This window comes from Gobio gobio (genome assembly GCF_949357685.1).
Source record: "Gobio gobio genome assembly, chromosome: 13".
NCBI classification, from domain to species: Eukaryota; Metazoa; Chordata; class Actinopteri; order Cypriniformes; family Gobionidae; genus Gobio; species Gobio gobio.
Window position 1 is genome coordinate 7254837 of NC_137106.1, and position 17391 is coordinate 7272227.

The following is a 17391-nucleotide window of genomic DNA, read 5'->3' on the forward strand; positions in this document are numbered from 1 at the left end:
CTTCATTCATGTTTCACCGTATATCCTATGTTTTTAATAATAATTTGAGTGCATTTTATTGTTAATTTTGTGTTTTTCAAAATAAATGAATTGAATTCATTTTTGATTCCGCATTCATCATTCACAGCTGTTGAAATAGCCATTGTATAGGACATAAATTAGGTTAAACTACTGCATGTCCGCCCACAGAAAAATAAATAAATATAAAAATTACCAACACAGAACTTTTGATCCACGATACGTAACAAATCTGAGGCGGCAGACAAACTGTGTGCGCATGTCACAAAATGATTCCTACTGAAAGTCAGCACATGTAAACACCAGATCGGTTTAGATAACGTCTCATGTAAACAGTCCACCGAATCTTTCAATCGGAATGATTTTAATCGGAATGAAAAAAAAGTGCGCATGTAAACGTGGCTACTGTCACTGTATGATAATTGAAATTAACTGATGACATCAGCGTTTTTTCCAGAATGGCTATACAGCTGAATAAAATAATGCTGCATTATTTTCCTGTTTAACACTGTAAAGCTGCTTTGAAACAATCTACATTGTTAAAAGCGCTATATAAATAAAGTTGACTTGACTTGACTACGTCCTCCACACAGACCTTAAGCTGTGTGGGGTGGTGCAGGATGTGATGGGGGACGTGTGAAGTGCAGCTCAGCGCGGGTGTGTGGTGTGAAACTAGGCTTTTCAAACCTGCAGTAGAATGCATTCAGATCCTCAGCCAGTTGTTGATTCTCTACAGAACGGGGGGATGGTGACTTGTAGTTGGTGATGTTCCTCAGGACTGTCCAGACTGAGGCAGGGTCGTTGGCTGAAAACTGGTTTCTCAGCTTTTCAGAGTAGCTTCTTTTAGCAACTCTGATCTCCTTTGTCAGTCTGTTTCTGGCCTGGTTATACAAGACCTTATCCCCACTTCTGTAAGCATCCTCTTTGGCATGACAAAGCTGTTTGAGTTTCCCAGGAAACCATGGTTTATCATTAGTGAATGATAAGACTGTCCTGGTAGGAATGCATGTATCCTCACAGAAACTGATGTATGATGTTACAGTATCTGTGAGCTCATCCAGATGTTCAAAATCAGTCCAATCAGTGCAATCGAAGCAGGCTTGTAAGTCCAGCTCTGCTTCATTAGTCCATTTTTTTACAGTCCTTATTACAGGTTTAGCTGATTTCAGTTTCTGCCTGTAGGTTGGTATAAGATGAACCACACAGTGATCAGAGAGCCACAAAGCTGCCCGTGGGATGGAGTGATATGCATTCTTTATTGTTGTGTAACAGCGGTCCAGTATATTACTGTCTCTGGTGGGACATGTAACGTGCTGTCTGTATTTTGGCAGTTCACGAGAGAGATTTCCTTTGTTAAAATCCCCAAGAATGATTAAAAGAGAGTCTGGATCCATTTGTTCAGTTTCAGCTATTTGTTTAGCCAGCTGTTGTAGCGCCGCACTGACACACGCGTCTGGAGGAATGTAAACATTCACGCGAATGAACGAGGAAAACTCCCCCGGCGAGTAGAAAGGTTTACAGTTTATGAAGTGCGCCTCTAGATTAGGAGAGCACATCTTCTTCAGCGTTGTTACATCGGAACTTTCGTTAATGTAGAAACACAATCCACCACCTCTCGTTTTTCCTGTTAGTTCCATGATGCGATCCGCTCGGAACAGCTGGAAGCCCGGCAGATATAGTGCGTTGTCCGGTATGGCTTCACTTAGCCAGGTTTCAGTGAAGCACAGTGCAGCAGAGTTTGAAAAATCCTTGTTAACGCAGGTGAGGAGAAGTTTGTCTGTTTTGTTAGGAAGGAATCGGAGATTCGCCAGATGAATACTAGGGAGTGCAGTGCAGAGGCCGCGCGCGGAGTTTAACCAATGCGCCAGCTCGCTTCCCACGTTTGCGTCTGGCCGCGCGTTTTAAAAACACAGCTGCGGCTCCGACGAGAAAATCAAACAAAACATCAGAATATTCAAAAACTGTAGAAATGTTGTCTAGTGTGTGTTTCGCAATGTCCAGTAGTTCGTCTTTGGTGAAACTGATCAGAAAAGAATGACTAAACGCAGAACAAACAAACAAAAATGACACAATAGTTGAAGAGCTCCATACCGAGGCAGCCATCCGTGGCGCCATCTTGTATTCTACAGCGAAGCGAGTAAACTCAAAATGTTCAAGCGTCCAACTACATATACATACAGATACATGCTGAATCTGAAAGAAGTTTGTTAAACTGACATTTCTACCTAAGCATGGCATCAAGTTAGATCTTAGAGTTTGATGTAAGATTATTTTCAGATGTTTTAGGACGCTTTCACACCTACCTTGTTTGGTCCGGATTTTCGGACTTTTCAGTTTGGTCCGAATCAAAATGACAGATGTGAAACCTCCCCCGGACCACGGTCGAAACAGACGAAATTTGGTCCAACGAAAAGAGGTAGTCTCGGTCCGGATCAAACTGAACAAAGGTTCGGTTCGTTTCTAGTGTGAAAGTATTTTCTGTATGGTTTGTACTTTCAGACCATTTACAGGAAGTTCCTGTTTATGTTTAAATGTTATAATGTTATTTTTAAATTTCGGCTTCAGAAAGAACAAACTGAGCGGGACCTGCCTCAGCACTCCTTAGTACTGGTACGTTTTAACTCTCTTCCAACTCTGTTTGGGAAAGATTGACTACAAATAAGCTGGGCCTGCGAAATTTCATTCAATATAATAAATAAATAATCTATTGTAGGCAATTAAATATAAGTTGGCTATGTGATTCTGAAATTCCAATTTCATTAAAAGGCTATCGAAAAAGATATCCGTCTGGCAGGCTTACAATCACAGTAGTGTGCGACACTTTGTTAAATTAAATAGCCTTCGTTAAATATTTGTACCACTGAGACAAAAGCGCACACGAGAGGCATATAGGCCTATATATAAATATGTAAAAATAGGCCTAATATAATATAATAATATAATATGTAAAAATTATTTATGTAATATAAATAACATAAATATAAATAATTATATATATATATATATATATATATATATATATATATATATATATATATATATATATATATATATATATATATATATACATATAGCCTATACAATTATTTATGTAATATAAATAACATATATATATATTTATATGTACAATCATTAGCCTAAAAAGTCTACGTTAAATAGCCTTGAACCACTGAGACAAAAGCGCACACCACACGAGATATGTAAAATAATATAAATATGTAAATGTTATAAAATATAAAAAATAAATATAAATAATAAAAGTACAATCAAGGTAGTGTGAGCAGCGAGTGACTACACTTTGTTAAATTAAATAGCTTTGAGCCTACAAATAAGCTGGGCCTGCGAAATTTCATTCAATATAATAAATAAATAATCTATTGTAGGCAATTAAATATAAGTTGGCTATGTGATTCTGAAATTCCAATTTCATTAAAAGGCTATCGAAAAAGATATCCGTCTGGCAGGCTTACAATCACAGTAGTGTGCGACACTTTGTTAAATTAAATAGCCTTCGTTAAATATTTGTACCACTGAGACAAAAGCGCACACGAGAGGCATATAGGCCTATATATAAATATGTAAAAATAGGCCTAATATAATATAATAATATAATATGTAAAAATTATTTATGTAATATAAATAACATAAATATAAATAATTATATATATATATATATATATATATATATATATATATATATATATATATATATATATATATATATATATATATACATATAGCCTATACAATTATTTATGTAATATAAATAACATATATATATATTTATATGTACAATCATTAGCCTAAAAAGTCTACGTTAAATAGCCTTGAACCACTGAGACAAAAGCGCACACCACACGAGATATGTAAAATAATATAAATATGTAAATGTTATAAAATATAAAAAATAAATATAAATAATAAAAGTACAATCAAGGTAGTGTGAGCAGCGAGTGACTACACTTTGTTAAATTAAATAGCTTTGAGCCTTCGTTATTCTAAATTAACCACTGAGACAAAAGCGCACGAGATGTAAATTGTAAATGTAAATTAATAGCCTGAATATTTAAAAATATGTAATATAAAAATATAAATACTATAAATAATATATTATATTATATGGGCGGGTGTGCGCGAAAGTCGTTATAGTTAAAGTGATTGTTTGATGACGACGACTGTAATCTGAAATTAAAAATATGGGAAATAAATAAACAAATAAATATATATTACTGATCAATACCGATAAATAAAAATGTGTTTGTTTGTCTTTGTTTATGCTGTTCCATCTTCCGATCTCTCAGTCGTGATCTGATCTGCTCTCTCAGCAAAAAATATGAAGGCTGGGATGTAAACCATAGCCTAGTCTATATTTCGTTTTGCCAGCACTTTTTTTTCAGATATCATTCCATTTCTGTTCTAATTGTTCCTGTTCTAAACGTGAAAAAAATAAATGTAAAATAAACATGTTCCTTATTATGTTCAATTGCCTGCGCTGGTGTGTGCGGCTGTGCGCGAAAGTCGAGTGGGAGCCGTTTAAAGCGGTTTACCGCGGGAATTTCTTGCTTTTCAACCGCGGTAAGAAAAAATCCATACCGTCCCAGCCCTAACTGCTGCTCATGATAATCTCAGATGATTTATACAATATATGCTGATAGTGGTTCATTGATTTCCAAAGACTACAAATGTTACTTAAGGTTTGTTCTGCACACACAGAGCAGTAAAATTCCTTTAATCTAAAACACTGTGCTGTTACTGTACATACACAGTATAATTGCTGTATCCAGTAAACACTATAAAAACCCTGTAGAGTACTGTACAGTGTCTATGACAAATTTCAGTAATTGTAGTTACTCTTTTCTTGTCTAAACTGCACTTATAAAATATTTATGGATTTACTAAACTATCAAATCAGACACATTGTCACAGGTAGTTCTGTTTTTTTGTTACTGTTTTTCTGTATTTGCAAAAGAAAAAAAGAAAAACTCTCAGTAGAAACGAAGGGCGTTTTCACACCTGAAAGTCCGCACCAAGGACCGAACCGAAGTTCATGTTTTGATACATTTTATACATTTGGTTAGTTTTGGTTTGGTTTCACATTGCAATTATGCGAGCGGACTAAAGAACTTTACATGACACACTTGCATCCACTCGCCGTCATCTATGTGGGCTGCATCTTGATATTGATTGGTTTGTAAACGGACGTGCGTCTGACGTCAGCGTCTTTGACAAGAATGAATGAAAGGACGCATATCGTTGCCACTATTGAACAGTGCACATTGCTGACTATTTTCTTTTCATTACATTTAAAAGTGGACTTTTCAAGCTTTATATACACATATTTCTCATGTTTGTGAGACGAGTAGCCTGCTGAGCTTCGGTTTATTTGAGACGCGTTCCAGTTCATGTACAAAGCATGTGATCGCTCCCGCAATTATTGTCTGCTATAGATTATTTGCTTCTTATTTATTAAATCCAGGCAATTATCTAATTAAACGTTGATTAAAATTAAGATACAATTTTTACAAAATGAAATTCACATTAAAGAAAGGCTTTCTAAGCAAAATCATACAAAATTTCTTTCAAAATAATTTCTGACTTTCTGTCTTCTGACATATTGCGCATTTTTTCACTTTTCATAATCAATGTAGCCTAGATGAAATAGCCGTAGAATGTGTGACATCCTCTACCATAATGAGTTATGAACTGACATTTATGTGTGAATGTGGTGTCATTTCAAAGTAGAGTTCAGAGTTTGATGTAATTGTTTCTGCAGAGTAAAGAGAGATGAGGTGATCAGATCAGTGAAGCGCCATCTGACCAGCACTGACTCCAGCTGTCATACCATCATCAGGCAGAGTGTCAAAGACCAACACAAAACCAGCATGAAGAAAAAGTATGAGCGCTTATTTGAGGGACTCAAACTAGAGAACCAAACCCTCCTGAACAGGATCTACACAGAGCTCTACATCTTAGAGGGAGAGAGTGAAGCGGTAAATGAAGAACATGAGGTTTTACAGATGGAGAAAACAGCCAGAACACAAGACACTTCAATCCACTGCAATGACATCTTTAAACCCTTACATCAACCAGGATATGTAGAGAAAGACCAAATCAAGACTGTTCTTACTAAAGGCATCGCTGGAATCGGAAAAACCGTCTCTGTGCAGAAGTTCATTCTGGACTGGACTGAGGGAAAAGCCAATCAGGATGTAGATTTCATGTTTGTGCTTCCATTTCGAGAGCTGAACTTGATTAAAGATCACCAGTACAGTCTTCACAGACTTCTGCTGGACTTTCATCCTGAACTTCAAGCTCTGGACTCAAAGATTTATGAGGAGTGTAAAGTTGTGCTCATCTTTGATGGTCTGGATGAAAGCAGAATTACACTGATGTTTTCAGATTATGAGAAAGTTCGTGATGTGAATGAGTTTTCATCAGTGGAAGTGTTGATTTCAAACCTCATCAGAGGAGAGCTGCTTCCCTCTGCTCTCATCTGGATCACCTCCAGACCAGCAGCAGCCATTCAGATCCCCTCAGGATACATCAACCGTGTGACAGAAATTCAGGGATTCAATGAGCCTCAGAAGGAGGAATATTTCAGGAAGAGAATGAGCCATAAGCATCAAGCCAGCAGAATAATCTCACACATTAGAAGATCAAGAAGCCTCCACATCATGTGTCACATACCCGTCTTCTGCTGGATCTCAGCCACTGTGCTTGAAAACCTCCTGAAACAAGATAACAGTGCAGAAATCCCTCAAACTCTGACTGAAATGTACATCCACTTCCTGCTGACTCAGATCTACATGAGGAATCAGAAATATGATGAGAGAAATCCACAGAAACTCCTGAAGTCCATCAGAGACGGGATTGTGAAATTTGCTAAACTGGCTTACAAACAGCTGATGAAGGGCAATGTGATGTTCTATGAGGAGGACCTGATTGAGAGTGACATAGATGTCGCTGACGCCTCAGTGTATTCTGGGATTTGCACTGAGATCTTTAAAGAGGAATCTGTGATTCATCAGAGGAAAGTCTACTGCTTCATTCATCTGAGCTTTCAGGAGTTTCTAGCTGCTTTCTATGAGTTTTATTCCCACATAGTCAAGAAAATGAAATTACAGAAGTTGTTTCAAGATCATGAACATCAGTTGTACAGTCAGGATATCTCTCTGTATGAGCTACTTAAAGCAGCAGTTGATAAGTCCCTACAGAGTGAAAATGGACACCTGGATCTTTTCCTGCGGTTTCTGCTGGGCATCTCACTGGAGTCCAATCAGAGACTTTTACAGGATCTAGTGACACACACAGTGAACAGCTCAGAGATCATCAAGAGAATCACACAGTACATTAAAGTCAAAATCAAAGGTGAGGAACGTCACTCAGCTGAAAGATGTATCAATCTGTTCCTCTGTCTGCTGGAAATGAAGGATCAGACTCTGTACAGAGAGATTCAGGAGTTTGTGAAGTCAGAGAAACACTCAGTGAATCGACTCTCTCCATCTCACTGCTCAACAATCGCCTACATGCTTCAGATATCAGAGGAGGTGCTGGATGAGTTTGATCTGAAGAAATACAACACATCAGAGGAGGGTAGAAGGAGACTGATACCATCTGTGCTGAACTGCAGAAAAGCTCTGTGAGTATTAATTTATGTGATTGGAGATGTAACTCAATGTGTCTGTTTTGTTGAGACAGTAACATTGTAATTCCTCCATCAAATCATGAAACTGTTTTCTTTGACATGACAATAATTGAAAGGAAAATCAGAATCTGTTTGAAGAGAACAAAACTCTTTTAATGTCAGAATTGTTTAGTCCTTCCCAAACAACATGTATTACCAGTCAGACTCAGGAGGAGAATCAAGAGCATTAATTATAAAAAATTAGTTTAGTATTTGATTTTCCCCACAGGTCCAGTGCTACTTTTACTTTCTTCACAGAAAGAGTAATTATATTACAATTATTATTGTAAATGCGTACATTCAAACAACGTTAATTTCATAATTTCCAATTGTCAACTTTTTTTATATTTTCATCTTATGCATTTAGCATCTATCCAAAGTGACTTACATTATAGGAGCATAAGCATTTGTCAACAGTATTCATAGTAGACTATGCTAGGTTTATTAGAAAACTAGATAAGGAACAAGCTAGAGCAGAAGTGAAATGCAGAGAAGAAAAAAGTTTAATTGTGTTTAATTGTATTGGTTTAAGGTTGTGGAGTGATTATCAGCTGCTTCTTGAAAGTTGTGATGGTCTCATCAGTTCAGTTGGAGTTTGGGAGCTCATTACACCCGAGAGGTGCTGAGAGGGTGAAGGATTTTGGAGGGTTGTAAAGTGAGAAGCTACACGACCGGGCTGTTGTTGAAATGTGGGTGTTGAAGCTCAGCTGGTCGTCAAACACTATCCCCAGGTTGCTTGCTGTCCTGGGGTCCATTTCCCAAAAGCGTCGTTAGCCAACTATGGTCGCAAGTTCCGTCATTATCAGCATAGTTCAACGAGTCAGTGTTTCTCATCTTAGACCAATTTCAAAACTTCCATTTTTATCTAAGGTCTTAGAGAAAATTGTCCTCAACCAACTGCAGTTTTTCGGACCAGAATGCGGTGTTTGAGATTTTTCAGTCAGGTTTTAAAGTACAGAGTCTGTGCTATTAAAAGTACAAAATTATATTTTATTATTAAGTGATTCTGGCAATTCTGTGCTTCTTATGCTTTTAGATCTTACTGCGGCTTTTAAAAATACTTAAATGTATAAATGTTTTGTTATTTTTTTCTGATAGTTACCCCTTTATTCCCCAAATATTACATATTGTTCCCTTATACCTACACGTACGTACTTTATTGTTACACTATAATTACAGAACGTTACGCTGTAAATTTGCTTTACTTACGCAGTACTTTCTGGGCTGTAATCTAAAGTGTTACCAATAATTTTACTCTACTTCCTGCTTCGCTACTGTTCGGACGCTCTTGCTTACTGCTCCGCGCTTTGCTCTATCGCTTCTATATTTTACAACTTCAGCAAATCAGCACATTGACAAAGCTTGACTCCAATGATAAAATTAGAAACTCTGGTGACTGAATTCCTAAACAAAAAGCGGAATATTTCAACCGACCAGCCTCCCACTGCCTTCAGCTTACATTCCGGAGAAGGGAAAACACAGCTGCCTACATTCAAAAGGATAAGAAAATGCCTCTTCTAGAATCTACTTGCTGCACAAACTGCCACAGACTTTTACAAAGGATTGCAGTTCTTGAAACAAAGTTATTTGCGGAACCATCCAACCAGACGAATCACACAGCAGAGCTTCATCATGATCGCCCTCTGCACACTGCCGGTGAGTCCCATAAATGTAGTGCTACTCAACATGTAGAGAAACAAGTAACTGATCAACACACTAATCAATGGAACAAACAGGGAGCAAGACCCAAAGGCACTCGAGACATCAGATTGTCACGAGCATCACATATTGCCGCAGTAGCATGCTCTACCCCAGACACAAGGATTGCAAACACTAGTTTTCTACCACCAAATATACATCTTGAAAACAGATTTGAAGTGCTAATGAATGTGGGTGAGGAATCCCCAAATGTGATGAATATGACCGAACACAGATTGAATCAGCCCGCAGCTAACACTGCTAACAGGCGCTCAAGGTCAAGCAGACAGCGGCCCTCAGCTCAGAGCGCAGCCGAGCCCAGGACTCTCATAGTGGGGGACTCAACAATCAGAAACATTAGCAGCAGGGATACAACTACATGCTGCCTTCCACAAGCAACAGTCTCTGATGTAAACAGGGAACTTAAGAACATTCTGATGAAACATAAGACTGCAAATCGACTTATCATTCATGTGGGAAAGAACGATATTCAGAGAGAGGAGTCAGAACTTCTAAAGAGGGATTTTAATGAACTTTTTGAAACACTTAGAAAACTGAAAGTTCAGCCGTTCATCAGTGGACCACTTCCAGCAAGAGGAACAAATAGGTTCTCACGGCTACTTGGGCTTAATACATGGCTGCAAAAAACCTGCAACATGAAGGGAGTGAACTTTATCGACAACTTTAATCTCTTCTGGAGTCAGAGACAACTGTTTACATCAAATGGCCTCCACCCAAACAAACTCGGTGCAAGAGTGCTAAAGGACAATATTTATTTTTCCCTTCATCATCCTTCAGCTGTGTGTGCTAACCCACTCAACCTGGATAGCACACACACACCAGTAAAGTACGATCACAGGACTTCATTTCAGCATCTGAATGGACATGCGGTTGATACACCCCACAAGGACAATGATAACACCACGCAGCCACAACAACCACTTCTCATGGACACACTCCCAGCTGAACCCCGCCCTCAGAGCTCACCACAGATAGACTGTGATGGATTAGAACAGCTCGAAGTGACACAGATTGAGCCACTAAACAGTAACATCTCAGCCCATACTGTGGAGTCTGTGGAGGCACTGGTAAAAATGGGGACCATCAGGAGTGACACTGGTGAACTTTTAAAACTTATATGTAATATAAGCAATAGGCTGGAAGAAATGTCACTCCTTGAACCGGACGATAACATATTGCAGTTTCCGGTAACACCAGAGAAACAGCCCCCCTCACCAGACATGTTATCCCGCTCTACAGCATCCCCGCCTCTGAGCTTCACAGAGAAAATGGATTTTGTTTATACTGGAAACAGACAATCATACTCGATCACTGCGAGCCCCCAGATATCAACCAAAGAGCGTCGAGCCCCACAACCACCAAAGACTGTGGGCCCAGCTCGCTCTGCCCCTCCTCCTGTGAGATTTCTTCGGTCACAACGCCAGGGCACACACCCTCCTCCATCTGCACCAAAAACAACTGATACCAGCTCTCAGTGACGTGGTCTGGGTCCTCGCAACGTCAACAGCAATCTTATCAAATGTTTACAAAACATGCGTGAATCCAGTGTGCCTCTATCTTTCTCTATTTCTGTTCTGTTACGTGATAGAAAGTCCAAGGCTTTCTCAGGCCGTATGGCAAACCCATCTAATCTGCTGCCTGTTAATTGTCAAACTAAGATTACTATGGGGGAAAAAATTAAAATTAATACTGTTAAGTTAGCACTCTTAAACATCCGTTCACTTAAAAACAAATCATTTCTAGTCAACGACTTAATATCCACAAACAACCTAGATTTTTTGCTGCTAAATGAAACGTGGCTAGAAGACAGCTGCAGTGCAACAGTCCTCAATGAAACAGCCCCTCCTAACTTTACTTTTATGAGTGTCTGCAGACCAGTCAGAAGGGGCGGGGGGGTCGCAGCACTATTTAAAGATGTCTATCAATGTAAGCAAGTATCGTTTGGTGACTATTTGTCTCTAGAATATCTGGGCATTGTGCTAAAAGGTGCTCCACGCATCCTGCTTATCATTATTTATAGGCCTCCGAAATATTCTCCGGCCTTTATTGATGACTTTACAGAGCTGTTATCAGCAATCTCATCTGAGTATGACTGTTTTGCTATTGCTGGGGATTTTAACATTCACATTGACAATGCTGAATCCAGTACAACAAAAGATCTCATGACTGTTCTTAACACTTTTGATTTGACACAACATGTTCACGGACCCACACATGATCGTGGACACACTCTAGATTTACTTATCAGTAAGGGGCTAAACATTTCATCAATAGTTATTAAGGATGTGGCAATGTCTGATCATTTCTGTATTTTCTTTGATATATCAATCTCTCCTGCCATTGAAACCAGATCTGTCTCTATCAAAAAGAGATGCTTAAATGAGAACACTAGTGTGCTGTTTATGAAGGCTATATCTCTAACACCAAGCATATCTGCAGACTCTGTTGATTTTCTCCTTGACTCTTTTAACTCAAAAGTTAAGGGTGTAATTGATGATATTGCTCCTGTAAAAGCCAGGAAAAAGAGTGGCAAACAAAAAGCACCTTGGAGAAACTCAACAGAAGTGCAATTAATGAAAAGACAATGCAGGAAATCGGAACGCATGTGGCGAAAGACAAAACTTGTAGTCCATTATAAGATCTATAAAGACAGTCTTCGTGCTTTCAATGTGGAACTAGGCAAAGCTAGACAGACCTTCTTTTCAAATATTATAAACAGAAACATAAACAACACGCGCACTCTTTTTGCTACTGTAGAGAGACTAACAAACCCCCCGAGTCACATTCCCAGTGAAATGCTCTCAGACAGCAAATGCAGTGAGTTTGCTTCCTTCTTCTCCGAGAAAATCATTAATATCAGAAATGCGATCAGCACATCGTTCAGTTGCTCTGGGGTGAATCAGATCAGACCACAGCCTCAGAAAGTTACTATGACTGATTTCGAAGCAATTGATGGTAAAATTTTAGAAGAAACAGTACAGCACCTTAAAACATCAACCTGCGCCCTTGACACACTCCCCACTTCTTTTTTCAAAAGTGTGTTTAACTGTTTAGAAGCAGATCTCCTAGAAGTGGTAAACGCCTCACTTCTTTCTGGGACTTTTCCAAACTCCCTTAAAACCGCAGTAGTTAAGCCTCTCCTGAAAAAGAGAAATCTGGATAACTCCATATTGAGCAACTACAGACCAATCTCAAATCTCCCCTTCATAGGCAAGATCATTGAAAAAGTTGTTTTCAGTCAGCTGAACAAATTCTTAAGCTCAAACGGATACTTTGACAATTTTCAATCTGGTTTCCGACCGCATCACAGCACAGAGACGGCCCTCATTAAGATAATAAATGATATTCGCCTCAATACAGATACAGGCAAAACATCAATTCTGGTACTACTGGACCTCAGTGCTGCATTCGACACTGTTGACCACAAAATACTTCTTGACAGGCTAGAAAATTGGGTTGGGCTTTCTGGAATGGTCCTCAAATGGTTCAGGTCATACTTAGAAGGGAGAGGTTATTATGTGAGTATAGGTGACCATAAGTCTGAGTGGACATCCATGACATGCGGAGTCCCACAAGGGTCAATTCTTGCACCACTCCTATTCAACCTGTACATGCTGCCACTCAGCCAAATAATGAAAAATAACAAAATGGCTTACCACAGCTATGCTGACGACACCCAGATCTACTTAGCCCTATCACCTAATGACTACAGCCCCATTGACTCTCTATGTAAATGCATTGATGAAGTTAACAGTTGGATGTGCCAAAACTTTCTTCAGTTAAACAAAGACAAAACTGAAATTACTACATTTGGAAACAAAGATGAAATTCTGAAGGTGAATGCATATCTTGAGGCTAAAGGCCTGAAATCAAAAAATCAAGTCAGGAATCTTGGTGTGATTTTGGAGTCAGACCTGAGTTTCAATAGTCATGTCAAAGCAATAACTAAATCCGCTTACTATCATCTCAAAAATATATCAAGAATTAGATGCTTTGTTTCCAGGCAAGACTTAGAGAAACTCGTTCATGCTTTTATTACCAGTAGGGTGGACTATTGTAATGGTCTTCTCACCGGCCTTCCCAAAAAGACCATTAGACAGCTGCAGCTCATACAGAACGCTGCTGCCAGGATCCTGAGCCGAACCAGAAAATATGACCATATCACACCAGTCCTCAGATCTTTACACTGGCTTCCAGTTACATTTAGGATCGATTTTAAAGTGCTATTACTTGTATATAAATCACTCAATGACCTAGGACCTCAATACATTGCAGATATGCTGATTAAATACAAACCCAACAGATCACTCAGATCATCAGGATCAAGTCAATTAGAAATACCAAGGGTTCACTCAAAGCAAGGAGAGTCTGCTTTTAGCTATTATGCCAGCCGTAGCTGGAACCAGCTTCCTGAACAGATCAGATGTGCTCCAACAGTAGCCACTTTCAAATCCAGACTCAAAACACATCTGTTTAGCTGTGCATTTACTGAATGAGCTGTGCCACTGTACGTGCTTTGTCCGAACTGCTTGCATTTTAATTTATATGCTTAAATTTAACCCTGTTTTTATTTTTATTTTTAATTATACTCTTTATTTTTATCTTTCAATATTTTCTTTATTTTTTATTTCTTTAAATTCCTATTATAACTGTAATATTTTTATTTCATTTCTGTGTAAAGCACTTTGAATTGCCACTGTGTATGAAATGTGCTATACAAATAAACTTGCCTTGCCTTGCCTTGCCTACTACTGTACAGCACTTTGGTCAAAGCTCCGTTGTTAATAATAGTGCTTTTTAAATGAATAAACTGAAACTGAAACTTGACAACAGAAAGAGGACAGGAGAGTGATAGAAAATCGATCAACTTGGTCTTTTGTCATGTGTCAGTTTGTAGTTCTTTCTTGTCCCTTGACCTGTCAAGGCATAGACTCCACTAGACCCCTGAAGGTGTGTTGTGGTATCTGGCACCAAGATGTTAGCAGCAGATCTTTTAAGTCCTGTAAGTTGCGAGGTGGGGCCTCCATGGATCGGACTTTGTTCAGCACATCCCACAGATGCTCAATTCGATTGAGATCTGGGGAATTTGGAGGCCAAGTTGTTGTGCTCCTCAAACCATTCCTGAACCATTTTTGCTTTGTGGCAGGCAGGGCCGGCCCGTGGCATAGGCGGAATAGGCAAATGCTAGGGGCGCCACTCATCCATAGGGGCGCCAAAATTCATTACTAATATTGTTTTATTCATATTCATTTGAAATATTACCAAATAAAGCGCAAAAAAACTTAACTAAGTCCCCCGCATTTTCCGGGTCCGCCTCATCAATCTCCCCCGCCAAGCTACTTGAAGTGACTCAGAAATTGAATGCGCAATCAGTTTAACGTTGGGAATTTGTTGTGTCGTGTCACCTCTCGCCTCATCTAATGTAGACAGGATTGCTTTCATTTTTTATGGTGCTTGGCCACTCGCTCCAGGTGTAGACACGGTGAAAGTTGCCTGATAATGTATGACGGATGGCCGAATTGTAGTGTCATAAAAAACAGAAGCCCTCTGATGCAGGCAAGATAAGGGAAACACTGCAAAAATGCTCTTCTTATTTAGTATTTTTGTCTTGTTTCTAGTCTAAATATCTAAACATTCTTAAACCAAGATGCATTTACTAGATAAGTAAAATTATATATTTTCTTAAGTGAGTTTATGCTTAAAACAAGCTAAATTATCTGCCAAAGGGGTGAGGAAAATAATCTTGTTTCTGATTGAAATCTTGTTTCTGTCCCAAACAGAAATAAGAAAATTTTTCTCACCCCATTTGGCAGATAATTGTGCTAGTTTTAAGCTAGAACTCACTTCATTTAGATTTTTCCCCCAGAAAACAAGGAAAAAATTATCTAATGTTATTTTACTAGTAAATACATCTTGTTTTTTGATGTTTGGATTGGACACAAGAAAAAATTACTAAATAAGAAGAGCATTTTTTGCAGTTTAAAGACAGAGGTAAAGTGATGTAATGAATGAACAGTTTATTTAATTGCATATTAGTAAAATACTAATGTACGCTAATAAATTCCAGTTTTACCTTAAACTATATGCAAGCAGCTGTTCTGGGTTCTCCAGTGGCTACAGACAGTGTATTTTGTCAAAAAAAATCATATCTGTTTTTTTAAACGCATGTAATATCACTTTTTTAATAGCCTAATGTTTTTACTCTACAGTTGTGCAGTTTTAAGGGGACATTTGGACATTTTAAAATGTATTTGCCGAAATTAGTAATGATATTTATATACAGGTTTATTTAAAATAGCAACATTTTATGTAAATTTCACATTAAATATCTAAACTAAAAATCTAAACTAACACTAAATTTCTCAGTTTAATTCATGGTGAAAACATGAATGTGCATATTAGTGGAAGTTTGCTGCTATCTACTGGAAAACAAACACTTTTGCTAGTTCTCAATAGTTTGTGCTTGTACTTGTTATTTGTGTTTAGGCTGTTATGTGGCGTAGGTGCTATTTTTGTATAGTTTAACTATCACCAGACTTTAAAAAAAAATAATAATAATAATATCATGAACATAATGATGGGGTAGAATGGATTGGACATCATATAAAACAACAACAATAAAAATATAAAAACATCATCCATCCATCCATCCATCTTCTTCCGCTTATCTGGGGCCGGGTCGCGGGGGCAGCAGTCTAAGCAGAGATGCCCAGACTTCCCTCTCCCTAGACACTTCCTCTAGCTCTTCCGGGGGGACACCGAGGCGTTCCAAGGCCAGCCGGGAGACATAGTCCCTCCAGCGTGTCCTCGGTCTTCCCCGGGGCCTCCTCCCGGTTGGACATGCCCGAAACACCTTCCCGGGAAGGCGTTCAGGAGGCATCCGGAACAGATGCCCGAGCCACCTCAGCTGTCCCCTCTCGATGTGGAGGAGCAGCGGCTCTACTCCGAGTTCCTCCCGAGTGACTGAGCTTCTCACCCTATCTCTAAGGGAGCGCCCAGCCACCCTGCGGAGAAAGCTCATTTCGGCCGCCTGTATCCGGGATCTTGTCCTTTCGGTCATGACCCAAAGCTCATGACCATAGGTGAGAGTAGGAACGTAGATTGACCGGTAAATCGAGAGCTTCGCCTTACGGCTTAGCTCTTTCTTCACCACAACAGACCGGTACATCGACCGCATTACTGCAGAAGCTGCACCGATCCGTCTGTCAATCTCCCGTTCCATCCTCCCCTCACTCGTGAACAAGACCCCTAGATACTTGAACTCCTCCACTTGGGGCAGGAACTCTCCACCAACCTGAAGTGGGCAAGCCACCCTTTTCCGACTGAGGACCATGGCCTCGGATTTGGAGGTGCTGATCCCCATCCCAGCCGCTTCACACTCGGCTGCAAACCGTCCCAGTGCATGCTGAAGGTCCTGGTTAGAAGGGGCCAACACGACAACGTCATCCGCAAAGAGCAGAGACGAAACCGTGTGGTCCCCAAACCTGACACCCTCCGGCCCTTGGCTGCGCCTAGAAATTCTGTCCATAAAAATTATGAACAGAACCGGCGACAAAGGGCAGCCCTGCCGGAGTCCAACATGCACCGGGAACAAGTCTGACTTACTGCCGGCAATGCGGACCAAACTCCTGCTTCGGTCATACAGGGACCGGACAGCCCTCAGCAAAGGACCCCGGACCCCATATTCCCTCAGCACCCTCCACAGGATGCTGCGAGGGACACAGTCGAATGCCTTCTCCAAATCCACAAAACAAATGTGGACTGGTTGGGCAAACTCCCATGAACCCTCCAGCACCCTGTAGAGGGTATAGAGCTGGTCCAGTGTTCCACGACCAGGACGAAAACCACACTGTTCCTCCTGAATCCGAGGTTCCACTATTGGCCGAATTCTCCTCTCCAGTACCCTGGCATAGACTTTCCCGGGGAGGCTGAGAAGTGTGATCCCCCTATAGTTGGAACACACCCTCCGG

General features: G+C 39.7%; 1 protein-coding gene across 1 annotated transcript in view; it reads left to right on the forward strand.

Moving 5' to 3' along the window:
* LOC307135787 (protein NLRC3-like) overlaps nt 1–17391 on the forward strand; it is a 54100-nt gene that overhangs the window by 28678 nt on the left and 8031 nt on the right. Inside the window, exon 6 of the mRNA XM_079832455.1 lies at nt 5792–7657. Coding sequence (XP_079688581.1) covers nt 5792–7657 — 1866 coding nt within the window. The remainder of the gene's footprint in view (nt 1–5791; nt 7658–17391) is intronic.